The sequence below is a fragment of the Empidonax traillii genome, unplaced genomic scaffold (assembly GCF_003031625.1).
Source record: "Empidonax traillii isolate 1590-97213 ecotype Southwest subspecies unplaced genomic scaffold, ASM303162v1 scaffold9:size3134949, whole genome shotgun sequence".
NCBI classification, from domain to species: Eukaryota; Metazoa; Chordata; class Aves; order Passeriformes; family Tyrannidae; genus Empidonax; species Empidonax traillii.
In genome coordinates this window covers 2,425,194-2,452,892 of record NW_020955202.1, presented here as the reverse complement: position 1 = coordinate 2,452,892, position 27,699 = coordinate 2,425,194, and the positions used below count along the sequence as shown (strand labels likewise).

Sequence of the window (27,699 nt, the reverse complement as noted above, 5' to 3'; positions counted from 1 at the left end):
GAATACAACAGCTTTGTAGCAGCTGAGGAGGTGGTCCCATGCCTAACCAAAAAAGGACCTAAGTATTGATCTGGTTTTTAAAGCTTGCTTTAATTATTTCGCTGATGCTACACTTACGTATTCATACCAGAAAATAATCTCGAGCTGCAAAATGTCAGACATTTAATTAGCTCTAAGTGCCTTGATGAATGACAAATATACTGCAAAAAGAGTAGTACATTATACACCTGGTAACTTGTTCAAAGAGTATTTTTTTTCAGTTTTCTTTTCCATAGTTCACCTCAGCATATTTTTTAACTTCAAGTAAGAGAGACAACAAGTTTTCCCACAATTATTTTACTCAAAGAGCAAAAATGAGTGGAGTTTTTTTCAGTTTGCTTAATATCAAGCATGATTCTGATCTGACTTCTGCTTTTGCAGTAACTTACCTAAAGGTTTCAGCTGTACATCTAAGGTCTTTCAGGATTGTGGATTGAACAGCCGTATGACCGGGCTAAATCAAAATATCACTTGCTACCAGTTCCCATGAGACTCTGTAATTAATTGATGTGAAAGAGTAAATTACTTGGAAACTAGCAGATAGTTTTTACCAACAGACTCTGTTCTGCAATTTAGTGAGTGTTTGTATGTACTTCCTAGAACTGTGGAATTCTCCATCGTTATACTTGACTGATACGATATTGAATTCAGTGTTCATTCACGAGTAAAGATTAGAGTGCTCAAAATTGGCCACACCAGCAAGATTTTTCTTTCAACAAATCTGAACCCAGATGCGATGTGGCAACTAAAAGCAGTTGTAAGCACTAAGGAGGAATTCTGCCAAAACAGTTACCTGGGCTTAAATGAAGAAACAGTTACTGGACTCCAAATGAAACTGTAGGTAATGAAGAGGCTTGACGCTGCATAGTTACGTGATGGAACTTAAGCTGATCTTAAAAGCGCAACCTGTGAGTTGTAGCTTTGCTTTCTCAGACCAGTACTGCTTGGATGCAGAGGCTGCTCTCTCAGACTTCTCTTAGGGGTTGCAATAGAGTTACATTTCTCCCCCCGAGCTTCACCTAACAGGAAAAATGATCTTTTAGAGCTTTCCAGTAGTCACTCTGACTGAAAATACCATATATTCCACAAAAGCATCTGAACTGTCTGCAGGTCTAACCACACACATTTACTAGAAAAGGTCAGACTAGGTATCAGTTGATTGTAAGTTAAATCTATCTCTGTTACTATTTTTTATATACAATATGGATGCAATCCTGCAGGACACACTCTGTGAGGGTTGTACTAAAGTAAGGACTGCAAGATTCAAAGCCCCATCAAAAAACAAGCCAGTTTTGCTCTCAGGCACTGATACAAAAAAGCACATATTCCAGGTGGTCTCATTTATATAAATACACTCCAGAATGACTTTGACTTCATTCTTCAGAAGCATAGAAGAAAGGGAAATGTAGCCTATAAATTTTGATGCACTAAAATACAGAGATGCATATTGCATTATTTCAGCAATATAATTAACTGGCATTTATCAAAACTTACAAAACTGCTGCTATAGATGCTAGTAAATCTAAAAATTTTGAGTCTCATGTTCTGCCTCTCTATACATCTAGGCAACTTCATCAACTTCAGTCTAAGTTCAGCAGAGTTGCATGGGTACAATAGAAAGCAGAATTTAGCTTTTAGCTTTCTTGCAGAAAGGATTTTTATGGCTTATAACACAGAAAATCCATGAGAGCATGTCTGAAGCTGAACACCTAACAATAAATACCTGTATGGTACTACTACACATGGACTTTTAACGCAGTGTCTGCCCCAAGATGATGGGAGCAGAAAGACTTCTCCTCACCTGGTTCACCACAAGCAGTACAAGGAAGTCATGAGACAACATGCCCAAGGGTTGCAGAACAGTGCTTCTGATCATGAGAAGCTTTTTCTGACTACTCAGAAAACAGTAAAAATGTTTAATCTTGAGCAGTAGGAATATATTTTAGCTGTTGAATAAAATGAACACATTCAGGAAAACATATAACAGCAGAAATAACTGGCAATTGTAACTACTTGCTACAGGGTGACCCTGCTTTGCCTGAGTAAGGACTGCACTGCCAGGCCAAATACTTTGAAGATGCAAAGGGCTATCCCAGTGTGTTCTCCAGTTACAGTACTTTGGATTTATAGCAGCAACAGGACTGACTTCAAACTTCAGTTCTTTTGGATTTTGCTTAGAACGGAATTTGGGCCTAATTATTCATTCCTTTTGTACCGAAACTCTCCTGAGCCTTATCAGGTATTCAGAAGTCTGACTAATGTCTTGTTAACAAAGGAATAATGGACAGAGCCCACTGTAAGGAAAGCTGCACCTTAGTAACAAATACCCGGTACTTTCCTTCACCCATTTTTAAGGGAAACACAATTTTCAAAAGCAGGATTTCAATGTCTTTATCTACGGCCCAAAATCTACATTTATTCTGGCTCCCAAAACTTTATGTGAATGTTAGTTTTGCTTGAATAAGGCCTGCAAGATCCGTTCCAAATCTTGCTCTTTGTTAAATTCAGCGGAAAGTCTTCAAGTGACTTCAGTGGGATCAGAACAGACTCTTCAGCCACTATGTTGCCCAGATATTTTAGCCACCTTTTCTGCAATACAATATTATTTAAATCTGTTTTCACTGACCTGTAAGACATTACAGATTGATGTTAAAGGGTAGGACACAACAGGAAATAATGTTGCTTTGGGAATTTTACCATTAGTAAGTTTCTTTCCTCTTACATTATCTTGTAAGACCAAAGATCAAACTAAAATTATTAAATACACAGTCAAGTAACTTTAAACTTAGAGATCAAAATTATTCTCAAAATGTTCAAATACTTAAAAATATGCACTCAGGTTTATCTCTAAAAAGCATTTTTCCAACAAACTTAAGCTGATATCTAGTAGTCTAAAATGCAGAGCTGTACTTTATCCTATTGTTTGTCCACGGGCAATGTATGGGGCCACAGTGTATTGAAATCATAATCCTTGCTTTCTGAAGAGAAATTGTTCTGTGTAATAATTTCTGAGGTGTGATTTAAATTCCTGTCCTCCTCTAAGCAATTTCAGAAGTCATCTAAAATTATAATCAAACATGCTCAAACATATTTGAGGGCTTTTAAAAATGGTGCGATCATGGTTGGCAAACACTGAATAGAAGGTCAAACTGAACACTTCCTAACAGGTCAAGAGTGAAAAAAAAAAATATGGAAAGAAGAACCTCAAAAATCTATCACAGGGGTTACCTAAACTCTGCCTGGCCGAGGACCACATTGGTGATTTGCAATGAGCACAAAGGCTTCTTTAAGTCATGTTATATGGAACAAACTGAGTCACCTTTAATATGGCAAGTTGGTCTGCAGAGACGACAGGTTCCAACAGACGATTTGCCACCCTGATGTTTGACATAGGGCTATGTAAGATTTAAAAAGAAGAAAGTGATTCATCACATCTGCTCATGCAGAGCTTGTGTGAAAAAGGGTGGAAGTGAAGGCATGGGCAAGAGGGAGATGACAGCCAGGCACATGGGCATTAGGGATACTAACATTTTTCCCAGATGAAAGTCAGCCTTGAGGCACATGGCCAGCTACCATCACCACCTGCTATCTGTGCAGGCCTCTTCTATGGCTGCCCTTGGGAGATCTGCCATGGACATGAAGGAAAGTGGGACCGGTCCCCTGGCCCGCGGGCTGCGCTTTGGTCACCCCTGACCTATTAGAAAATGTTGATATTTTTCCCCACTACAACTCACAGAGTGCAAAAACAGCAAGCGTCTAAGTTTGAAGCCCAGGCCTTCTCACCCACCAGGCCAGGCCTGGCCTCCCCGGACAGCTCCCCTGCCCACTCCGCCTTCCACCACCTGCCCCCACGAGCAGGGGCGACCGCCCTACACGGCCAGGTCGTCTGACCGGGCTCTGCAGCTGCTCGACTTACTGGCCCTGCTCAGGCGCCGCGTGTCTACGAACAGGGGTGGCTCGTGCATCTCCACAGTGGTGCAGGCGGCCGGCACGGGCCGTGCCCCTGACAGCTCCTCCTCGCCCTCCACATCCCACTTAGTGCCGCTTGCCCCGCTCAGGCTGGTGCTGCTGCCGCTGTTGCCTGCAGCAATGGGCAGCACGGCTGGGGGTGGGAGTAGCTGCTCCAGTGGCTCTTCTTGCTCGGGAAGGTGATGCCGGACACTGCTCGGGGTAGAGGAGCCTGCTGAGCTGGAGGAAACCTTCCCCTGCTGCTCCGCTGCCATGTTGACCCAGTTCTGCTCGGATGTCAGGGCACGGTTGCTGCTGTTGAAGTAGCTCACGACAGCTGGGGTGGGTGTGGGAATGGGGGTTGGGATGGTGACAGGAGTGGAGATGGGCGTGGGAGTCACAGCACAGTGTCTCTCCTCGGGAACTGGTGGAGCAACAGGGTAGCTTGCCATGGAGGTTGTGTTGGAGGGGGGCCGTGGTCTTGGAGCTGCTGTAGCATAGTATGATGCCATGGTGACTGGGGCCAGCAGTGGTGTGACAGCACGGGTGTCAGGCAGAACAGGGGGCGGCGTGGCAGTCGTTACCACGACGGGTGGTGCTGGTGGTGGCAGGGAAACGGGTTTGGACTCCCCTGTTACCATAACTGGTGTCATTGTTGCAACAGGCATCTCAAGGATGTACTGGTTTGTCATGCCCTGCTTAAGCTTCTTCCACCCCAAGTGATATATCTCAAGCATGTTCAGCAGCAAGGAGACTGAGGCCACCACCAACATGAAGATTATGAAGATGGTCTTCTCAGTGGGCCTTGAGATGAAGCAGTCGACAGTGTGCGGACAAGGTGAGCGGCTGCACTGGTAGACTGGTTTTAGCTCAAAGCCATACAGGAAATACTGGCCCACAATGAAGCCCACCTCGAACAGGGTCTTGAATATGATGTTGAAGACATAGGTACGGAGCAAGGCACCCCCCATACGGATTCTACCACGTTCATCACGGATTGGGAGCTTCTCTTTCCCCCTTTTGCCTACAGGATCCTTGATGTTATTGCTGCCTCCTCCGCCACCACTGCCAGATGCTGCTGCTGCTACTGCGTAGTTTCCATCTTTGCTGCTTCCTTTCTTTTTCATCTCTTCTTTCTCTTTCCTCTTCTCCTCCATGCGTACAATGTGCAGGACATGGCCCAGGTAAATGAGGGTTGGAGTGGAGACAAAAATGATCTGCAGGACCCAGAAGCGGATGTGAGAAATGGGGAAGGCTTTGTCATAGCAAACATTTTCACAACCAGGTTGCTGAGTGTTGCATGTAAAGTCCGACTGCTCGTCTCCCCAGACCTCCTCAGCAGCAGCCCCCAGCACCAGTATCCTGAAGATAAACAGTACTGTCAGCCAAACCTTGCCAATAACCGTGGAGTGTTCCTGCGCATTCTCTAACAGTCTCCCCAGAAAGCTCCAGTCACCCATTGTTTCAGATTTCTAACCTACAATAAGAACATCACAGCAATTAGAGCAATGTTTAAAAAAAGAGAAATCTTATAATTACACAATGCTGGGGCAGAACAGACTGATCCTTGACAAATGATATTTCTCAACTGCACTTGTTTTTGCAGAATATTGCAGATGTGCGTTAAGAACTGGATAACCCTGTGACCATGCAACCATGGGCTTTGATGAGCACCAAAGGGAGATGTTTAAGAGGTTTAAGTGCCCACACACAACAGACAAGAAGGATTTGTAAGTTAGAATTTCTACTAGATTTAAATATTTTTAAAAACATTATTTCCTCTATCTGAGATGGCTCTAAGTGCTCCTGCCTATATTTAGAAAAGAACAGATTGAAATCAGTTCAATTATAGTAATCCTACTATTCATGTAACTGCCCTTGTATCAGAGTGGGATACAGAATTTGCCTAATTCTAATGATTTTATTGTTATTAGAACTTATATACTCCAGCATTCAGGAAGTTAGAAATGTCCTAAGTCTCTGCTATTTTCAAACTGTACTAACACAGAAAAACAATTACTCAAAACCTATGGAACTTACAGTTTAATTTCGGAATGTGTACAACTCAACAAGCATGTTCTCAAAGCCTAGTCATGTTTGAATCGTTTATTTCTAAAAAAAATCCAGAATTACTTTAATAACTTGAAATATTGGGAAGAATGAGAAATTTTGAGAGGAATTATGAAAAGGTTTCTATGCCATTTTCCCTACTGTTCAGTCAGTTATTGTTACTGAACCATACCTACTGCAACATCATTTAAAAAACCAAACAAAAAACCAAAAACCAAAACAAAAACCAAGGCAACAAAATTAAGGTCACTTCAACAACTGTATACAGAGATTTTCTTGGAAAAAAATAAAATTACATCCCATGACCTTACTTCAGTGAAAAACAACAGCATATATTCTCAGCAATTTCCACCAATTCATGTATGATGGACCTCCCATGTCCAATTCTAGGCAGAGACACAATTCCTGATTTGGAAAAAACACTATCAGAAAAGTGATTATCCTGTTGTTTAAAAATCTCAGAATATTTTATAACTGAATTACTCTTTTTATATTTATACTTCTTATCCAAACATGCAGGTGTCTTCAATTCCCAAGAAAAAAAAGGCAGTCATCATTACAGCTAGGAATTATATTTATTATATTTAGGAATTATATTTTAGGAATTTTAGTAATTATATTTATTATATTTATTATATTTATGTTAGATATATATTATAGTTAGCGTCATTTCCAGCAATTATGTCACTGGTTTTCCAGAAGAAGCATTTCCAAAGTCTGTATGCAACCTCTTTCAGGTTTTTAGTTAAGGCAATTAAGGAAATAAAAGTTATTTGAGGTACTTTTTTTATAACTTGATTTTACTACGAGGCAATGAAACAACTGTAAATACAGGATAGTTTGCTTTCATACAAAAAACAACAAAACAACTATTAGTATTTTGCATTTTTGCAAATCCTGGAATATAAATTTATTTTTTATTCCACAAAGTTAACTCAGCAAAAACTTCCCCTAAAAAATACATCTTTCATATTCTGCAAAGACACATCCCCTTTAGTATCAGTGAATCCTTTTTCCAGCATAATATGCAGCATTTTCAGCAAATGATGATGCTGACAACAAAACACCAATTTTGTGTACTAATGTCCCTGGGTCTCAAACTTTTTTTTAATAATTTTTTTAATATATTTAGGTTTTTTTGAAGAATGTATTTTTTCTCCTCCTAAAATAGTAGCCCAAAACCAAATATATTTTGTCATAATATTTTCATAATCTTAATATGCTTATATGATTTTAAAATTTAATCCTCAATCTTAATTTTATACAGTTTACAATATTTTGGATGGTTAAGGAATTTTAATCTTGAGAAGTATCAATTTTTAAGGGAATAAGGAATTAATTTTTTTTTTGGTTTTTAATCAAAACCATTTGAAGATATACCCAGTTTAGTTCCAACTTTGAACAGACCTAAACCAATGTTTGGGAATGTTCTCATTTTGAGTGGGAAAATGCAGGAACAGAAAAATGACTAATGTGACATTTGATGGATTAAAGAAGTGTAGCATAAACCTAATCTCAATATTTCCTTTCTCTGCTATTCTTTGCATTACTCTGTGCCTCTCAGATCAATACTCTCTACCCCACTTTTTATTTTCTATTCAGATAAAAAAAAAAACCCAGGCAGCTCAGATAATAAGTGGTCAAAGTTATGTTTTGTTCTTTTGTTGCTAGTACTTGTAGTAGAAAGTTTATTAACCAGCAAAACGTTAGCCCATTAAATTTTCTTGAATTCATTCCTACGTCCTATTTTCAGCATGGCTGCAATTACCCCTGTGTCCACTGGCACAAAGCCCACACACTGTTTTATATAAAGACAGATATTACCTTCTGTTGCTCCAAAAAAAAGCAGTTGGTTTACCCTCATGAAAAATTATAACCCCTGCACTGTAAGGTAAACACAAGTATCAATTATTTCCCCTTACAGGCACACTGAAGTGCATTTCTTACTGAGATCCATAGGTGACAATGACTACAATGAAAGTAGGATTTTTTGTGCTTTTCTGAAGATTTATCTAGTGATTAGTAGAAGAAGAACAATAAAAATTGGTAAAACTTAAAAATTATAAATAATATATCCATCTAATTTAATCATTCTCCATTCAGTAATACTACACAAGAACTTTTTTTTTTTGTTTCTACTATAGGTCAACAATGCCTAGGCTGAGATAATTCAGGACCAAAGACATGACACAAGGCATTTCTCAAAGGATACATATAAGGAAGCTATTCTAATGCTTATATTAGTTAAAAGATTTATATTTGTGTACCAGAGTGTGCAAACTCATCCTGCACACAAAGAAAAAGTGTCTAAGCTGTGAGTAGATACTTCATGGCACCTTAACTGCACTGAGGTGAAAAACCTCAGTGCTCGTCTTGGTATGAACTGTAGCAATTGTTGCCTTCACCAGAAAATGTGCGTTGCCCATAGTACATCCATTTGGGAAGGATGTAATTTCCAAGTGCAACACAAAGTTACATATTTCCACTGGCTGGAGGGTTCCCAGAAATCCAGGTCCTGTATCTTTCTTCAGTGTCAATACATTCTTCAGTAAGCAATTATAAAGCCAACATAACTCATCCAAAGTCACACAAAAAATTTAAAGGGATGACTTAATTCAGATAATGATTAAATGACCTCAAATGAAACCACAAGGTCCTCAGAGCTCACAGAATATTTGAGTTTTTCCCAGTAAGTTCAACAATACCTAAATCTAAATTTAACAGCCACAACTCAATATTTTATTTGAGATCAATCCCAAACTTGCTTTTGTAGTATTGCATAAACTTCAACTGTACAGAATTATTTTCAGTGCTGCTGAAATCCAGAGCTAGGCAACTGTTAAGACCTAATCTTTAATATGGATTGTGAAAGGAGACATTTTTTTCTTTTTGTGCTTGGAAAAAATGCAGATTAAGGAATGAAACATCTTTATCTGAATTTCTTGATGTCCACTAGAGAATGACAAGAGAATCTCTCTCAGAAAGCAATCTAATTCAATTGTTTGAAAAGCAAGATCTTCATGAACCTTGGGATCATTTAATAAGAACTGTGAGTCCTGTATTGTTCGGTTCACTTAGAAAATCATTACTCTGAGACAAATATTGAAAAATGGACAGTTCATAAAAATTGGCATGGCATTTAAGAATCAACGTTCTGTTATTAATTACTAGTTTAGGACATGCACAAATAGACTTTGTGTACGGTGTTTACGTGCATGTAGCAAATAGAACAAGTAAGAGACAGAATAAATTTTAGAAGTTGTGATGCCATATATATATATATATATATATATATATATATATCCGTCTACAGGAGACAAATACTTATAATGTGTCATCTGTAAACTTGTCAGTTATTTTTATTTCTGATGATGTCACCAGATGGGTTCACCAAGCGTGTGAAATATGATATTTTAATTATTTATTATAAATAATTAAAATATGATATTTTAATTATTTATAATTCTACTCACACATATATATGTTTATGTATTTATCTACACATATGCACATACTATACACATAAATAACTACACGGTTGTGTTACATACATAGATTATGAAACCTGATGTATTTATGATTTTATTACACTGGTATATCTAAAAGATGTCCCTTAACAATTATTCAGAAACCTGACAGACGTCCTTGTCTGAATATGAGTTCTTAAATTCAGTTCACATTTCCTTTAATTTCTTGTGACAGTCTAAAATTATGGGATTTCGACTTTTATCTTTAAAATTATCTAAATGTTACGAAGCAGTATGAGAAAAAAATGCTGCTAAAACAACTTGCAATATTTCATTTGTTTTTACACTAAACAATGAGGCACCTCCTTTACCACCAGGTTCTTAACTCTGCTATTTAAATCAGATAAAAGCAGTCATCCTGCAGAAAGTCTGCAGTGTGACCATGTAAATCCAAATAAACTGGCATATATGCAGGAACAGAACAAGCTACTATAATTTCCAGTAAAACTTAATGGTATTTGGTCATGTACCTATTCATGACATACAAGGGTGAGTGTTTCATAAGTCACAATGGAGGTTTCATAGTTCATTTTATAAACTTGTTTAAATGAGGACTTGAAAAATACCTTCTTTCATCCTCACAGTGTCATACTTTCAGACACATGCATTACCACTCTCATTGCATCTTAAACACTTGTTAGAAATTAATTCCTTATTTGATCTTATTATTACCTTAAACTTACTTTACTGCTATGGAGCCTCCTCCTTAAATCCCAGGCAAAACTTCTTTTGACTTCTTCTTGACTTCACTTGACCTCAGAGTGAAAGTTTGGCCTGGGTAAAGGAAAAGCTCGAGGAGCGCAGGGCTGAGCCGGGGAGGAGAGCTACACCCCACCTGTTAAACTCTGTTCCCTGGTATAACAAACCCCTCCTCTGATTCTCTAGTTGCAGGAGAAAAACAGGAACAAAAAGTAACCCCTTTTCTCCCCCAGAATACTCAAATGGCATCTTAGAGCTCTACATCAGAATTGAAAGACAGTGACTTACCAATAAAGCTGAAAGGTGTGGAGGGTGTGGAGCTACCAGGGGACTGTGGAATAGCCGTTGAGCATGAGGGCAACAGTCCTACATCCCGAGTGAGTGAAGCATGAATGAGACAGATCTGTCAGGTGCCCACATACGTTTAGCCACACAGGTCTAAAAACTGCACAGTAAGGAGTGTCCCGCCCCCCACCCCAGATATACATCGGAAAGATGAGCCTTTCTGGCACTCAGAGACTCAAGAGCCTTTTACACTGCAGAGAAGCAAGTACTCCAGCATTCAAGTATCCATGTGAGGGGACTTCAGGCAAGTAAAAGTAACTGCAAGGGAGATGGTACTGTAAACCCCATTCAAACTTCTTTAAAGTACATTTTTGTACTATGGTAACCATTTAATTTTTTTTCTAGTTTAAAATCAAAGTGTTCCAGTAAATTTCTCTTAAAGGGACGCTTTAATAGCTCTGGCTACTCAGTTCAATTCATTCTTCATATCTACGTCATTCTTCATATCTATCTATGTCTTAAAGGCCTAACACACTAAGGATTCCTAATAACATCTTAGACTTATATGATTTCTTCAGCGACTCAGCAATGAACCCAAATACTCTAATACTCTTTTTGCCTAGAGGAAAAAAAGAACAGACACAAATGAAACAACTTTGTTTTGCTTATAACATTGGCAAAGTTTTACTTAATCAAGCTATAAATACCTTCTAAAGAATATTTATTCATCTCAATACTTTGCATCACTCATGAGTCCTAAGTGAACAAGTGAGTAACCAGCATGTTTGGATAACTCTCAGATCGAAGATGCAACCAGAAGAGTGAGGTAAAAGCCTGGTTAATGCAGAGAGGCCAGACGGCTGTTTTTCCCACCATCAGTAGAAAGTGTTTGTACGGGCCAGAGAACTCAGAGCTCACTTTAAGGAACCCGAGAACCATCTTGGAGTACACTCCTGAACTCCATCATTCTGTGTGGCACCACTTACAAGAGTTAAAGCAATTCTCTTTATAGTTAGGATTTAACTTTACTCCAAGTACAAAACGGACTTGGAATGCACATCAATGTTTGAATGTGAGTGGCAACCCTTAAGGAAAAAATTACATGCCCCTACACGGGCACCCTTTGGCGGTCAACGGCCCAAACAATCCCGGGTATATTTGGCGTTCTGCTTTCCACTGCATCTCAGGTACTTGGTTAGGTTTGGACACTTCTGTCTGCCTCACCAGGCTCAGTTCCCGCCCCATCTGCGAGCTGCCGCTGCCTGCAGACGGTTCCCTCGGTGGGGCAGCAACGGAGGGACGCTCGCACCGGGGACCCTCAAGGAGGAATCCTAAGCACGGGCTCCCCTTCCCTCATTCGTCCTAAGCGGGATGAGCAGGCTCGGCCCCGCCCTGCCCTTCCCTGGCGCCCAGCCCACGGCCGGGGGGCCCCGCAGAGCCCCCAGGCAGCTCCCGCCTCCCGCCCTCAGCGCAGGTTCCCAGTCCGCCCGCGGCTGCGGCCCCGCCGGCCGAGCCTCTCTGCGGAGCGGCGGCTCCGCGACGGGGGCCGAGCGGCACAGACCAGGGTCGCTCTACTTACGCTTCGCGGGAGGAGCGCTGTTTTAGGCACCAGAAGCTCAACGACTTCGGAAGAGTCCAGGCAGCGATGGCGCATAACTCGTTTAACCGGGGGGAAGAGGCGCCCCCAAACTTTGCTCGGGCTATGGAAAAAGCGGAGGGGGCGGGGGGGCTGGGTGCCGGGGCGGGGCGGGAGGCGCCCGGCAGGCCGGTGCCCACCTCTCTCCGTGCTGCTGCCCGGGCTGGCAGCGCGCCCCTCGGGCGGGCGGGAGCGCGGCCGCGACGGCACCTCTGCCCTCTGACGGGCTGCCCCTCTGACGGGCTTCCCCACAGGCACCGGGCACCCAGCCCTCCCCTCCTCCCTCCCTCCCTCCCTCCCCTCCCGCCCCGGGCACAGCAGCCGGCTTCATATGGGCCGCGCCGGCCGCCCCTCTCCTCACCCGCGAGGCTCCGGGCGGAGCGGCCGGGGTGTTCGCCCTTCTCTCCCTGGATTCTAAAACGTTTGTCGCTCTGCAGGTGATCCATCCCACCCCCGCGGGATTTCCTGGGAAATAAAACAGTTTATTCCTCCCAGAGAATAAAAGCGTGAGAAACCCCTCCCCGCTGGGCCGCCCGCCCGCCCCGCCGGGCTGCGGCGGAGGCAGCGCAGCGGGAGCCGCTTCCCGCACGCCCCCCGCCGCCCGCTCCAGCTCCAGCTCCCGCTCCCGTCCCGGAACGGCGTCCCGGGACACGGCTGCGGCACCGGTGTCAGAGGGCGCCTCGCCCCGGCGGCCGAAAGTGCGGCCCTCTGTCAGGTGTTAGAGACACCTGAGAGCAAAAGTGAAAAACAAACAAACGAAACAAAACAAAACAAACAAACAAAAACAAAAACAACCTAAAGGCCAAAAGATTCTTCACAAAAAGAAGTTGGGTCTTTTTATTTTTGTGAGGAGGCAAACCTAGCTGCTTCTGCCTGCCTCTCCTGTAGGAAGAACCCAAAAAGGTTGCTAGTGCCTTTTTTTTCTTTACCCGAGACCCCGCTCACTGAGGATTAGCTTGTCAAGCTGTCTGTGTGCAGACCTTTTGGGGGGGGGAAAAAAAAAAAAAAAAAAAAGATCAGTTGCCACTATTTCCAAAATGATGATTTAGACGTGTCTCTCGATATTGTCAGCATCAGGGCTCAAAAATACTATCACCTACGTTTTGGTTAGGTTTTTGCGTGTTCTTTAGTGTTGCCCATGTTCTGGGCAGCATCAAAAGCAGCGTGAGAGATGATTCTGCTCAAAGCGGGTCAAGGGAGGTGATTTTCTCCCTCTGTTCTGCTCTCATGAGACTCCACCTGCATCCAGCTGTGGGGCTGCCAACATAAGAAGGACATGGACCTGTTGGAGCGAGTCCAGAAGAGGCAGCAAAGACGATCAGAGGGCTGGAGCACCTCTCCTATGAAGACAGGCTGAGAGAGTTGCAGGGCTGTTCAGCCTGGAGAGAAGGCTCTAAGGAGACTGTACAGCAGCCTTCCAGTTCCTAAAAGGGGCCTACAAGAAAGCCAGAGAGGGACTTTTATTAAAAGCATGTAGTGACTGGACAAGGGGAATGGCTCTAAATGGAAAGAGGTAGGTTTAGATCAGATATTAGGAAGAAATTCTTTTCAGTGAGTTTGGTGAGACACTGGAACAGGTTGTCCAGAGAAGCTGTGGATGCCCCATTCCTGGCAGTGTTCATGGCTGGGTTGGATGGAGCTTTGAGCAACGTGGTCTAGTGGAAGGTATCTCTGCCCTTATCAGGGCAGGTTGGAAGTAGATCTTTGAAGTCTCTTCCAACCCAAACCATCCTATGATTCTAAGACAGAACAACTTGATTCTGTGATAGGCAGAATGACTTAAAGTAGCACAACAACTCAACAACTCTTCCGCAGTAAGGTATGAGTTTCTGTTGATAGCTACTCTACAGCAAAAGAGCTGAAAACTTAACCACAGCTGAAAACTTAACCATGGCTCACTGTTGCTCTATTTAGTAAAAATACCATCCACGAAAAAATTTGACACATTTTGAGGAGTGGTGTGTAACAGAGGACTGTTGAGAAACTGAATCAGACCATCCCCATGTTCTTATATCCTTGCAATGCTTGATTGCTCCCTATGAGTCTTACGGCTGAAAACACGAGGGAGGAAGATCTCTGTGGACCTAAGCACTAGGGGTGGCACAAGGACAAATGACTATTCAGAGCTGGGTGATACAGCTGAAGCACAGTGCTGTCGTGACTGTAAGTGTAGTAGTACTGCAGTATTGATCCTGAAACAGTGGAGCATGAGAGGCTGTGTTGGGGTACAGGATGGAATCCCATCAGCTCCAGTAATTCCTAATATTATAACTTTCTTTGTGGAGTGAAATCTCTCAGCTCACAAAGTCAGCTGAAGGGCAAGAAGTTTATTTTAGGGAGAGGTAGGCAGATCTCTTGTTTTCAATCATCTGTCCAAAATGTTTAATAGCGTGAAGAACTGGGTGTTTCTCTGATGGCTTTTTCCGTTTCTGGAAGTTTAAAGTGGCATTTCCCACCGTATGTACAAACTGACCTTGATACTTGTTGTTTTTAAGAAAAATATTCTTACTCAGGAGAGCAATGAGGTTCTAGAGCACCCTTTCAGTACTGCCACAGGAAGTTTTTATGATAGAAATAATTACCTTTCAAATGGGGAGAATCTGATGCGATGCCTGCTTACCATGGGACTACACGCATTAGCTAACAATTTCCTTTCTAAGAATTCTCCTCTGGCATCATATAAGAAGAGGTTTGGTCTCTCGACAAAATCCTCTCGATCATTTGTGAAAAATAAGATAAGCAAGGATACAATATCCATGGGGAAATTTTGAAGGAAACAGCTTTAAAAATAAAGAACAAATTATGTGCTGGTAAAAGGCCAAGCACAGAAGCATGTCAAGGTGGTATGGATGGTTATTTGTTAGTCATATACTAGGAAAGGAGGGTCTATGCTCAGATTTAGTTAATGGTGTTAAAAAATGTCTCTTTATGTGGACTTTCTGACAGAAGGATTTCCAGGGAAGAGCCATCCTGCTAGCTTCCTCTCTTATATTCAACACTACCAGCCCTCATTAAAAGGTTCCCTCCATTGTCATTAGCACTAGACAGCAGCATAAAACTTCGGTCACATTTAAATTTTTACATTAAAATGCACACTTAGAAAAATTTCAGCCTTCCTTTAATTATCACAGAATCATTAGTGTTGGAAGGGACCTGTAAAGATCATCCAGTCCAATCCCCCTGCTAAGGCAGGGTCACCTAGAGCAGGTGACACAGGAACACACCCAAGTGGGTTTTGAATGTCTCCAGAGAGGGATTAATTATCTTCTTTACTACCACTTTTTGTCTTCCATCCAAGCCTCCACCCAGGTGACAACCCCTGTTTCACATGCAGACAGACATTCAGCAGTATATGATTTGACTGGTGCAGAAACAAAGTGAATTCAAGAAGTGTGGAGACAGAGCAGTCAGGCAGGTATTTTTAAGATTAGGTGAATCAGGTTTGCATGGCAAGGTACATGGAAAGTAGATAAGAAATAGACACAAGGCTTTATGAAATGATAAAAAGATCTCATAAGTTAAGGAGATACATCTTGCCCTTAGTCTGAACCTGAGCTGTTGCTCAACAAGAAAAATGGACTGTTTCAGATCAGAATTGATCCAAAACAGTGTTTCCCCCATACTGTTTCTAATTTAAACATCTATATTGAAGTGCAGAAGAGGGTCACTCTTACCATAATTGTGCATCCAAACAGAATTTAATGGAAAGAGCCCACAGCTGGGGTACATGTCATCAGTTGTAAGCAAGCCACACCAAAGTGACACGTGGCTCAGCACTGCTGACAGCAGTTCTGTCCACACAACCTAAAAAAACCAGTTACAAATGCCTTCAGTTCAGCTTGTTGTGGCACTGTATGGCATGTTAATAAAAAGAATTGTGCTTGACATGCCTCTGTGCTACAGAAGATGGCACTAAAGGTATTTCAATGTTGGGAATGGGTACTGCTACCTCAGGAGGCACAGCTTGAAGCAAGGAGGATTAAAATATTTTCTTCTCTAGCTGCTTTTTACATGGATGAATCAAAATATTTTAAAACTAATAAAATAATAAATAAAATGGCAATAAAAAGGCTGAAGTAATATTTTAATCTGATATTATATACTAGTTTTTATTATTGACCAATTAGTGATTAGTGTTCTGTTCTGTTACATGCTACCTCCACACATGTCAGAGAACACAGCATATTAACAAGCAAGAACAGGTGACAGGAAGAACTATTATTATTTCTAGTTTGTAGAAAGACTTAATGTGACTTCTAGTTTGTAGGAATGGAGCCACAGGAAGACTTAATATCTTGTCCTAGGTTATATGGTTCTGAGAATAGCACTGAGACTCTAGGCTGGTGTTTAAGCCACTAGAACTGGCTTCCTCTCCAAAGTCCTTTGGGAACTATGGGAAGTCTCCTAACACAACAACAACAAAAATTGGAGTGTTCTAGGATATGTAGCAGTGAGATGCTTTCAGGTCATCTTCATGGAAGCAAAAGCTCCATTTGAGATGTATTAGAGAAAGAACTATAACAGTACAAGCCAGGCATCTGTTATGAGGAGGAATTAAAAAGAAGGACACAGGACATGCAGGATCCTAAGAGGAATTATGCCTGCTATCATACTGTCATGGTGTGATGCTATTTTTTTTCCACACTATGGGCAGAAATATGAAATAAAAATATTGAAATATAGTCATTCCTGCCACAAGCCTGGCAGAAAGCTAACTGAGGTAAAAAAATAAACAAAAACAAACAAACAAACAAAAAGCCCCCCACAGAGTTTAAATAGTTCTCTGCTAAGGTAATGTGTTAAATCAACTCATATAAAAGTTTGGGGAAGATTGTGTTGGAGCAGGGGAGAAGATGGCCGGTAGCTGAGAAGCAGGGCTAATAGAGAGGAATAGAGAGCAAGGAAGGGTACAGAAGCAAAAGAAGGGAAAAGACAGTTAAGACTTTGCCTTTCTAGTAGCAGTCACTCAGGAAAACACAGCCAGAGGCTGTGGTTTGAAATTGCGTGTGTGTAGCATCAAACAAACTTCATGTTGCCGTTCCCTCCACCCCTTCCACTCACTCCCTGCAGCTCTTCTTTCCCAACACCATGACCTGCTGCCCCACAGTCACGTCAGTGTGGAAGTTCACGTGGCCTCCCTGTAAGCCAGATCAAGGAATTGACCCAGCTAAAAACCAATCCAGCAAAACAAAACATTTGTTTCTTCATGAGCTAAAACAATCAGCCAATCCAGTGCTGAGCACAGCTGCGCAAACAATTGTGCTGGCACAGTAAAGGTCCTGGAACCAAGGCACAGTGTTGAATGGGGTGAGAAAGAGACATAGACAGGATAAGAGCGGATGACATCAGTGTTAATGCCCTAAACTAGTATTGCTACTGAACGATTCATAGTGCCAAACCACAACCAAGGCTCCTAAACAAGGATGTTCTTTCTCATTGTATTCAGGGTAAGAGCAAATACAGTATGTTTTACCAGGAATGTATCTTGTTGTCACACAGGATGACTTCATAAAGGCCTCAAATAATGATTAACTTCCACAAAAAGGAACAACAATAGGTATCTTGCTTTGAAGTAGAAAAAGAAAAAATTTAAGTATAGGAAAATTATTCTACAAATTTCAAACTGCTGCGCAATGTGATGGTCTGCCTTTGAAGTTAAAGAAATCAGTAGCACAAAATGGCATGCTATCCTGGGAAATATTCTGTGTGCAGACCAGGCTTCAGTGAACTCCACCAATGTTTGCACATATAGTAAAACAGGCAGCAAAACTGACTGTTGATCTGGGTTTTAGTCTTCCTCCTGCTGGGAAGAATGCCTCTTTTGTGAGACACTAAATCAAGGCATAGGGAACTTCTTCCTCATTATGCTGAGGAGAAGAAAAATAATGCCATCATCAACTTCATTTATATTAATTGCAATTTTATTTACTCACAATGACACCTCATGTGCTTTGTTAGGTGGAACATATTGCAGCAGAATGTCTTATTACAATTGCTAAAAGCAGAAAAGAACCATGCTGCCAGAGATCATGCCGGATAGACCCTGCACTGGCAAACAGACTTGAATTTTGATTCAACAGCTGAGCTTTGTCTCAGCAAAAGAAACCTGTTTACCTGACTCTTTCAGTTGAGATCCCCTTCCTCACACATTTTAGAAGTTCCCTCTGTCCTAGAGCAGAGTCCTATACCCAGACTATCCTCAAGAAATGTTGGAATTGGCATTTAACAATCTTCAGTGATGAAGTCTGTCAACCAACTCAAAGTTTAACCTTCTTCATAGAGAGATTTTACAGTCACTAGCTTACAACCTGTTGCAACATAAGCCTATTATTTCTTGTCTTGCTGTGACTGAATGTAAAGTGCAACATCTTCATCTTCTTTGCCACAATCTTCTACATATTTGAAGAATGCTTCTGGGTCTTTCCTCGGATTTTTCCTGGCCAATTAATTTCTTGCAGTCTTTCCTCGTGGGTTCTGTGTTTCAGACATTTGATGGCATATTATTCCTGACCCCTAAATTTCTCCAGTTGATAAATGGACTTTTGGGAAAGATGGTGCCCTAAAGTAGGCTCTAGATAAAGGTTTTCGGGTACTAACAGGAGTGGAAACTTTATTTCAAACATCCTATTTTTTTATAAACCTTTAATGCATACCAGTATGATATTTTTTCTAGTCAACGTTATTGTCTCATGTTCCACCTATGTTTAACTACAAACTCCAGCTCATCTTTACAAAACTCTTTTTCCACTTCAGACAGTTTTGCAAGTGCTTGGTGTTTCACAATAGTAGCATTTAGACTTTCCTAACTCCTAAAACTGCTACTGTTAAGCCATTTCTCTCGGTGGTAAGGATCTTACTGAATCCTAAGCTTATCTTCCCATCTACCTGCAGCTCCTCCCAGCTGCATAAAGTTTGACCCATTTGGTGGATCCTGATGCTCTGACAATGAGTCATTAATATCTATTTTACTGCTATACACAAAGACTTTTATCAAGGCACAGGCGGAAATTATGCCTGACAAATCCATGTTGCAATGTCTCATTCAGTCTTCTATCAGATCACAGAGAGGGAATGATTTAGTCAGTTTGTTGCTCTGTGTCTGTGCGCACATATGTGTGTATGGACTGTTTTTATTTGTGCTGGACATATTGTGGAAGCTATTTAAACTGTATATTAAAGTCTCAGTCCTCGTAAGGGATGCAATACCTATGGCAGGGACATGACAAACTGTAAGCAGACATTACACTAATTATGCAAAATACAATAGGTTTGAAATCTTTGCCACATAATAATTATATTTTTTCTGGCACCTGTTGCAACAATCTTAACAAACAGTGCTTGATTAAATTGTTCTACTTCCTGTGAACATGACACACTTGTCACCTTTATCTTTCAATTGGATTTGGGAATAGAGCAGGCAGATGTGAAATAATACTTTGAGTTCGTGGCAGTGATTAAACTGGCAGAAAAAGGGAGAAGGTACATGCAATGTTGTGACCAATTCTGACATTGAGTTCCATGGTAGTAGGGGGGGACCAACCGCAGCAAAAGCAAGCTAAGTTCTCAAAGGTGGAGAGCCTGAGATACGGCTTGTTTCCTCATTTGGGCCTGCTGATTAAAGCTTAATGCATTCCCAAACCTAGCTTATTAGGACTTTCTTTTAGTGGCTAGGAAAGTTTATATGAAAAGTTTATATAGAAAATACACAGGTCAGAGATGAGCCAGCTTTACAGAAGAGAAATATATTCTGTAAAAGTTGGGTTGGTCAGATGGGGAAAAAGGATAGGTACCTTCTGAACTATATTGAACATCATTACCATTAGTCTTAGCTCACTAACCTTAAAGGAGTTACCATTACTTTTGCCACTGTCTACAAACAGGTTCAAATGACTGTGTAGGTAATAAGATTGCGAAAATTCAAATAAAACTGTAATTAACAGTCAGGGTAGTGACTGTCCTGAATATCAGACCAGGTGACCAAAAATATAGTGCAATTCTTTTGTGTGTGATTTTGTTGCCTACTAAAACCCATTAGCCTAATTTGCAGGGAAGGGAATTATAATTAGGGGAAAAAACAGATTCATTTTCACCTAGTTTATAGTAAAATGCTCTTAGCTGTTGCTTACTGCTGCAGTACACTTTTCACAAAATAAAACAGCTTTTAACAGAGTTGCTATTTTGAACTGAACCTCCATGATACAAGAGTGCTCTTCTCTGTATGGTCTTGTCTTTTATATTCTTCCTGTCAGATACAAAACACAGTGCAGTGGCTCATGATAACTGTAAATAACTGAAGGATTTTTTTTATCTTTGTCTAAGAAAACTTTTAATAAAAGTACTTCTATATCCAGAAGTCATAAAAACAGATTTATACTTCTGACTTCCTTTCAAATCCTTCTTTCTCCCAAGGTAGTTAGGGTTTTTTCTCTAGATGCATCTATGACTTAATAGTGAAGTTTGCTTCCCCTCCTCTCCTTCCCCTTCTAACAAACATTTGTAGTTCTGGTTTCAAGGTTTTGGATGAGTGTTTAACCTGATTAATTCAATGGTGTTTTTTTCTGGTGATTTCAGTCCAAGGCATAACTCCAGCCAGTCCCATTCCTACACTTCCCACTTCTGATAGCACATTATTAATGACATTTTATGTCCTGGCTTTACTGGACACTGAACAGTAAGGAATCAGCCTCATGAGGAAACAGATTTGCTGCTTCAGTTTTCAACACTCCTGAAATATTCATTCTGAGGAAAGCCCAGGAACCAAGTATCAAAAATGTAGACACTACTAGTGCATTTCCAGAAAGAACAAACACGATTTTAACACAGAGTTGTATTTTAATCTATAAGAAATCCATTTGTAGAAGGTCAGCTATGCAATGTAGCACATGCAGAAATAGGTGCAATTCCCATGTTCCTATAAAGTATCTGAATTTTTTTCCTCATACAAAGCAGCTATTCAGTTAAATTAAATATACACAGAAAATAAATCTGAGAAACAGTAAATATATCCTGGTAGAGCTATTATTGCCTGATGCTGCAGTCCTGGTTCAAAGTCCTCTTTTGGCTACTTCCAGACACTTTGCCCAATTCTGTCTTTTTACCCTGTGTGATAATCTGGTTGCCGAACTGCTAGCTGGAGATAACTTCATCATGTTAGTGTTAATGGTTTTGGTATGTCTCATTTCAAGTTCCAGTTAAATTCAAAGGTAGGCTGGGAAAATGAACTCTCTCCTCTATAGAACTGGTTAAGTAATTTACCACTGGCATTTGCCAGCCACAATTCTGCTAGCACAAGGCTGTCTTACACAGCATATTTTATTTCGTGTAAAGCACATATGTGACCTTCCACTATGAGCTCATGAAACTTCAGGATTACAAGCAATGTAACCAACCGAGAAACCAACCTGCAGCAGAAGGCTAAAATCCTTTTCCTAGCCCTTGGCTATTAAATATAGTATTGGTGCATACATTTTCCATTGTAGTAAACCAGATTTTCGTTAGACATAGCAGGTAATACACAGCATGTACAAGCAATACAGAAAACACACACACATACATGTTTTAATTATAATTTCAGAAAAAAATAAAAATCTTATTACAAAAGAAATGTAATACTAGAGCACTGGGACTAGATAGTTTGTTCTCTTCGTAATTCTGTATGGAACAATGTAGGAGCTCTATCAAGCACAAACCTGATATGTGCCAAGCTTTGTTCTTTGGAGTTGAATTAAAGATGTTTTCACTGTCCAAGTTGCCAGTCCAGCTGATTATGAATGACTTTCCATCTTTTTGTTCATGCTTCTGAGGATGGTGTTTTCATGGTTTCCTTGCTCCCCTCTTAGATGACAGATTTCCAGCTGCAGTCAAGTTGCAACACTGGATGTAGGTCACAAGCAATGGAAGCCTGTTCGTGCTCCACTTCCAGTGCACAGTGAGGGGCCATGGGCCTTAATTCATGCAGCTTTGTTTATTCCAACAGAAAACATTCAGTAAAAGGTGAATGCAAACAGAGAAGGTGAGATAGTGATTATTCATTTTGGGGAAAAGCCAATAATTAAAGCTCAGGAGGAGAGAGAGCCAACTTTCTAGAAGTGAGTTCAATAGGCACTTAGGAGATAAAACTGCGTTGCCGTGTGTGCTGGTGTAGCTGCCTATGACAGACATAAAACATGTTTTGAGACAAGGCCAAACTGACTCATATAGTTCTTCAAGTTAGTAATACACAATTTACAGCTCAGCAATGTGAACTTAAAGAAAAATATCAAGTTCCTCCTCATTTCTGATTGGGTCACTTTGCTATTTTCACTCTGCAAGGTGTCTGTAATTTATGCTAGACCAACTGTGAGAAAAGGAATGGTGATTTAATCTCACAATGTGGAATGTCAGAGAGATTGGGAGTGGTTTGCTTGACTAATTTGAAAGGTACATCAGATAGGGAAAAGGTTTTATAAAGGAAAGGTGTGCAGGTTGGATAGGAAAAAGGGATCAATGTAAAGAGCACTCCATATCATGCTGTAAGTTGAAGCACTTCTCTTGGATAACAAACAGAAATGAAGCAAGGCAATTTTTCTCATTTTTTACTGAAAAAAAAACCCTTCTGAAAGGTACACAGCTAAGTGAGGCACAGTCAGGTGGTAGAAAGTCTCTTAATTGAGCACGGTCTACTGTACTGAGGTTCTTCACAAAGTATTAGGGGAGAACAAGAGAAGGACAGTTGCACTGCCTCCACCTTCTCAGAGGTGACAGTCCTTTTTTTCACCTGATCTAAGGAATGAAAAATGAGTTTTGTTCCTCCCACTGCTGTAGCATCTGTGACTGTGGGGAGGCAGCACTGGTCCAATGACATTCACAAACAGTTGAGACTGGGCATCTCCAACCCTGTAGGAGATGCTTCTCAGTGCAGGCAAGAAGATGAAAAGATAAAAAGATAAAAGCCATTGCTGGTGCCCAGCAGAGCTGATAGCATGCAATGCCATGGAGTACCTGCGTTCCTAGGCCATTTCCTTGCTCTTCAGATTACTTAAAAAGGACACCTACTATAAACACAATCATCCCTTGTCTTCTTCCTTTTCACTGTAGCTGAAATGTCCCACAAAAACCTTTTACCCCACTTTTAGCCAAAACCCTTTGTTATTGGCTTCCCTCTGAGCTGACGTTTTGGTTTTGTGATTCCTGGCTCTCCTTTGGGCACTAGAATCTTCTCTGGTCCTTCCAATCCCACTTTTTGAAAAGTGACTCTGTCCCAACAAGAGGGCCAGCAGCAGGCATACTTAAAAAGGCTGCTGCCAGAAGGCTCCTCCCTATTTCTGAATGCAGGAATACTGAATTAGCTCATGATATTTAAAACCTCATCAGTGTCAGCTTCCCAGGGAGGCTACAATTTTTTAAACACAAATGAACATTCATTTTTATGTTTTTCCTTGAGTATGGAAAATATTGCTTATCGTTTTCTGACACCTAAGAAAGTTTAAGGGAAATGGGGAGCTAGGACATCCTGAAACTGGGGAGTTATTTCAAAACTGTTGTTTTCCTGGGTTCTTTCATGCAAACTTTTATCACTAGGTAACAGAACTCAGCCAGATTCAACATCATGCAGATCCCAGACACAGCAAGCATGAAAATAGTAAATGTGGTTTTCTCGGTAGGCCGAGACACAAAACAATCCACTACGTTGGGGCAGGGCCAAGCATCACACTTCACCAAGCGGGGCATCTGGTACCCATCATACATGTAATAGAACACATACATGAAGACAGCTTCAAAGATGATCCTGCAGAAGATGCTGCTGGTGTATGTCCACCACAAGGGACCACGGATGTGAATCTTTTCATTTTTTAACTCTTCAATATCAATTTTCTCACCATTTCTGAATCGCCGTTTCTTCTCGTGCCTCCTGTAGGCCACGTGCATGGCCACCAGCAGCGCAGGTGTGGAGACAAAGATCAGCTGCATGGCCCAGAGTCTGATGTGAGAGATGGGGAAAAAGTGGTCATAGCACACATTTTTGCAGCCAGGCTGAAGTGTGTTGCAGACAAAATCTTGTTGTTCATCTCCCCAGACTCTCTCTGCAGCCACAACCAGGATCATGATACGGAAGATGAACAGGACTGTGAGCCATATCTTCCCAATACTGGTGGAATGCTTGTTTACACCTCCTAAAACAGCCTGCAGAGTTCCCCAGTCCATCTTCTTTTCTGTGTCCTTTTACCTGCAGAGTACAGAGTATAGTATTACACAATACACAGATCAACGTGTGAAAAATCAGTTCTAGACCTTCTATGAAAAAGAGGACTTCCTCCTAGTCTCTCCAGAGCAACAAGCAAGTGTAAAGTCACTTTCATTAATTATTCATTCATTCATTATAAATTCCATGAATTTATAATGGCACAAGGATACCTTGATGTATTTCTCAACGAGGCTTTGGGAAGGAAATAAGTTACATCTTAATACAGTTCCTCCGTGCATCCTCTATGCCCTCCTTCTCTTTCTTGAGATATTTCCCTTTCTGGGGTTGACTCTTGTCAGTGTTTTGCCTTTCACTGTATTTCCCAAAGCAATAGAAATTACTAATACTGCATGAGTTGAGCCATATTTAGAAAAAGTAGAGACTTCTCTAGTATTTTTTACAGGGTTTCTTTGCCAACACCACATCCCTAGAAGGCTGAGCTAGTGTTTTCTTGGTTTCTGAGGTAAGTACTACTTGGCCACCTTCAGCAGAAGTCCTCACTCAACCCAGACACCTCCAGCAGGCCTCCAAGGCCTTCTGCTGCAGCTCAGACATCACCCTTCATCTCAAAATTACAGCATTTGATTTTGCCAACACTGGTGAGAAGCCTCAAGTCAGCTCTGTCAGGACTGCGTGCCTATATTGCACAAACCAGCAGGCAAAGAGATACGGAACAGCCTGCCCTTCCACATTCATTGCTATCTCATCCGAAAAGGAGAAAAGCAGAGTCAGAGTTGCAAGGAAAAAGCCCTCAGCTAAAGAGTTTGTGTTGATTTTCTAGATGCTATCACACCCCAGCAGAATACAGGAGGTCAAACCTCAGAGAAGATCCATTTCAGCTTTCTTCCTACTCTGAAAAACTAAAATCCACACTCTTTGCTCCTTTGAAAGTAAGTTTTGCTGAAGTCAGAATTCAGTCTCAGGGCTCAGCTTTCACTGATTGCAGCCACTTGGAAACTATCAGTGAATTGGACAAAACACTTTGAAACCCGAGCTGGGAACCTGCATAGTTGGTCCATCATCTCTCAAGGCTAGGTTCAACTGTGCTGTGCGGGAGAGCCACACCAGCCATGGATAAGAGTTCCGTCTCTTCTTGGCGCTCTCTGTGTGTTGTGGGGAGAATGCGGTACCTTGAAATGTAACACTGGCCAAAGTTTACAAAAATCTCTCAAACAACAGAGAGAGGAATAAAAAAAAGAACTTTTTAACCTGGTGTAGTTACAACACAACCAAAGGACTAACATGCCCCAACACATATCCTTGGTACGAGGGCCTAGCTTGTATGGACAAGCCTTGAGGCAAGAGGGAGAGGTCAGATTTACTATGATACAGAAAGGTAAAATTGGGTAAGACAAAAAAAAAAAAAAAAACCTAAACAAACAAACAAACAAAAAAACACACCAAAAAAACCCACCAAACCAACTTTGACAAGATGGCTGGAATTCCTGAGACTTCTCATGCTTTGTCTCTGAAACTGGCACGATATTACGCAACTTTTTACATTGACCTAAACTGCAGGCTATGATCAAACACCTGCACGTTTCTCTTAAGAATTTCCTCGTGCCTGTTGCATAGTCATTAAAATAAAGTCAGTGAAACCTTCACAAGGAGCTAAACAGGATTGAGGGAAAGTATTTGAAGTGCATATCACTGAGAGATGAATAGCCTGGGCTCCAAGTGCCATCTCCCACTGCAGTCCTGAACCAGTGCTGCAAGTTTCGGTGGAAAAAACAACTTCTCCTATGCATATGCCCCTACAGAAACACCGAAACTGGCTGTGGGGAGTGAGTGAATCTAGCGGGACACCCACCTCGCCAAAACCAAGTGGTTGTGAAGACCACTCCAAATTCCCACTCTGGGGTTACCAGCTGGATCCCACCCCGTCTCTCCCTCCCTTTCGCGCCGACCTTCGTCCCGCCACGTTCCCGCGCGGCCGGAGCGGACACGGAGCCTGCAGCGAGCCCTCAGCGGCGGGCAGCGGCGCGACTGCCATCGGCTCCTGTCAGCGGGCACCGCTGGCAAACACCGCGTTCGGCTCTCAAGTCCGACGGCTCACCTCGCAACGCCGGCTGCAGTCATCGCCCTCGACCCGCATCCCCGCATCCCGGGCCGGTCCCGCGGCTGTGGGCTCACAGCTCGCTCCCAGGCACGGCTGCCTCCCGGGCAGCTCCGGGCCAGCGGGGAGTCGGGGCCGCGGCGTGGCTGCCCCAGCCCCGCAGTGCCCTCTCCGCCGCCGGCGGCCGCCCCGAGCCCAGTCCCGCCGGGACTCCCCCCTCTCTGGCACACCACACGGATCCCGACCCACTCGGCGGGGCGCACAGCCTAATCCCGATCCCACCGGTGCGGCACGCGGGAACCGCTCCGGACACACACCTGGCACGGCTCGGCAGGACACGCGGGACGCGACGGGCGCACCGCGCTGCTCCGCTCCCGCGTCCCTCAGCTTTAAGGTCCCTCCCCCTTCATCTGCGGCCGCTTTTAACCCGCCTCCGCCCGCGCCCCTCTCCTGCGGCCGCCCGGAGTCGGCGGGATGGACGCCCGGGGCGGGGCCGGGCCGAACCGAGGGGCTGAGCAGGAGCGGCTGGCGCTGGGCTCTGCAGTGCCCGGGGGCGGGTGGTGCTGGGCATGGAGCGGGGCTGGGGACGGGGCCCCCCGCGGGAAGCGCCCTCGGGTCCGCCCGGGACGTCCATGCACACAGGGCGCGCATCGGGCGGAGCAGAGTCGGTACCCTGCAAACACAGCCCTACGCCCGGGATTGATTCCCAAGTGTTGGCAGAAAACATGTCCCGGAGGGAAATCCAGCCCCGGGGGACCCTCGGAAACTGCCCCGGTGCCATGGCAACCCGAGGAAATCGTCACCGTGGACCAGTTCGGGCAACGGTCAGATAAAATGCAGCTGCCACACACTTTCTGTAGGGTGAGGCACGGCTGAAGAAAGCAGGCTGAGACCTTCTTGAAAGGCCTGAGGTTGGAAGACAAGGAACAGATAAACTAACTGCTGAATTGATAGTAAAAAAAATTGATCTTGGTCACCAGATGTAGAGGTAACAAGGGCAGCAGGCAGCTGAAGGCAGGATAGAAGTAAGATGATTGTTTTTCATTTGAGATCTTGTGGACTTTTTACAGCTGTAGGAAACCTTTCTCATATTCTCATTAGTGTGTGCAGCCTTGATTTCGCTGCTGCACAAAGGGAGTGGGGGAAAAGTTGTTTTTGTGAAAGTAATCTAGCAGGAAGTATAAAGAGTGACTCAAAGAAGAGTTACTTGCCTGTC

The 27,699-nt window shown here is 42.5% G+C and overlaps 2 protein-coding genes across 6 annotated transcripts; both read right to left on the bottom strand.

The window, feature by feature from the left end:
- Nucleotides 1-6: 6 nt before the first annotated feature.
- GJA3 (gap junction protein alpha 3) lies at nt 7-12,711 on the bottom strand. Of its 4 annotated transcripts, none has more exons than XM_027884571.1 (5): nt 12,566-12,711; nt 10,572-10,649; nt 10,268-10,465; nt 3,956-5,464; nt 7-1,058 (listed from the first exon to the last, which is right to left on the bottom strand). In XM_027884571.1, the coding sequence occupies exons 4-5, from the start codon at nt 5,445-5,447 to the stop codon at nt 922-924; spliced, it is 1,629 nt and encodes a 542-aa protein (XP_027740372.1). In that variant the 5' UTR covers nt 5,448-5,464; nt 10,268-10,465; nt 10,572-10,649; nt 12,566-12,711; the 3' UTR covers nt 7-921. The 4 variants fall into 4 exon arrangements, with proteins under 4 accessions (XP_027740372.1, XP_027740380.1, XP_027740390.1 ...); XM_027884579.1 differs by having other exon boundaries at nt 10,268-10,358; XM_027884589.1 differs by lacking the exon at nt 10,268-10,465.
- A 5,447-nt stretch (nt 12,712-18,158) lies between these two features.
- Nucleotides 18,159-26,970, bottom strand: LOC114057847 (gap junction beta-2 protein-like). Of its 2 annotated transcripts, none has more exons than XM_027884607.1 (2): nt 26,900-26,970; nt 18,159-24,415 (listed from the first exon to the last, which is right to left on the bottom strand). In XM_027884607.1, the coding sequence occupies exon 2, from the start codon at nt 24,385-24,387 to the stop codon at nt 23,710-23,712; it is 678 nt and encodes a 225-aa protein (XP_027740408.1). In that variant the 5' UTR covers nt 24,388-24,415; nt 26,900-26,970; the 3' UTR covers nt 18,159-23,709. The 2 variants fall into 2 exon arrangements, with proteins under 2 accessions (XP_027740408.1, XP_027740415.1); XM_027884614.1 differs by lacking the exon at nt 26,900-26,970 and adding an exon at nt 26,801-26,870 and having other exon boundaries at nt 18,159-24,409.
- Nucleotides 26,971-27,699: the final 729 nt, after the last annotated feature.

What these genes read in the sequence shown, in the direction of transcription:
- GJA3 (XM_027884571.1), bottom strand. Translation starts at nt 5,447, where the DNA reads ATGGGTGACTGGAGCTTTCTGGGGAGACTGTTAGAGAATGCGCAGGAA. An exon ending in GCGGCGCCTGAGCAGGGCCA is followed by an intron (nt 1,059 to 3,955) that starts GTAAGTCGAGCA and finishes TTTTCCTGTTAG; the next exon opens with GTGAAGCTCGGGGGGAGAAA.
- LOC114057847 (XM_027884607.1), bottom strand. Translation starts at nt 24,387, where the DNA reads ATGGACTGGGGAACTCTGCAGGCTGTTTTAGGAGGTGTAAACAAGCAT.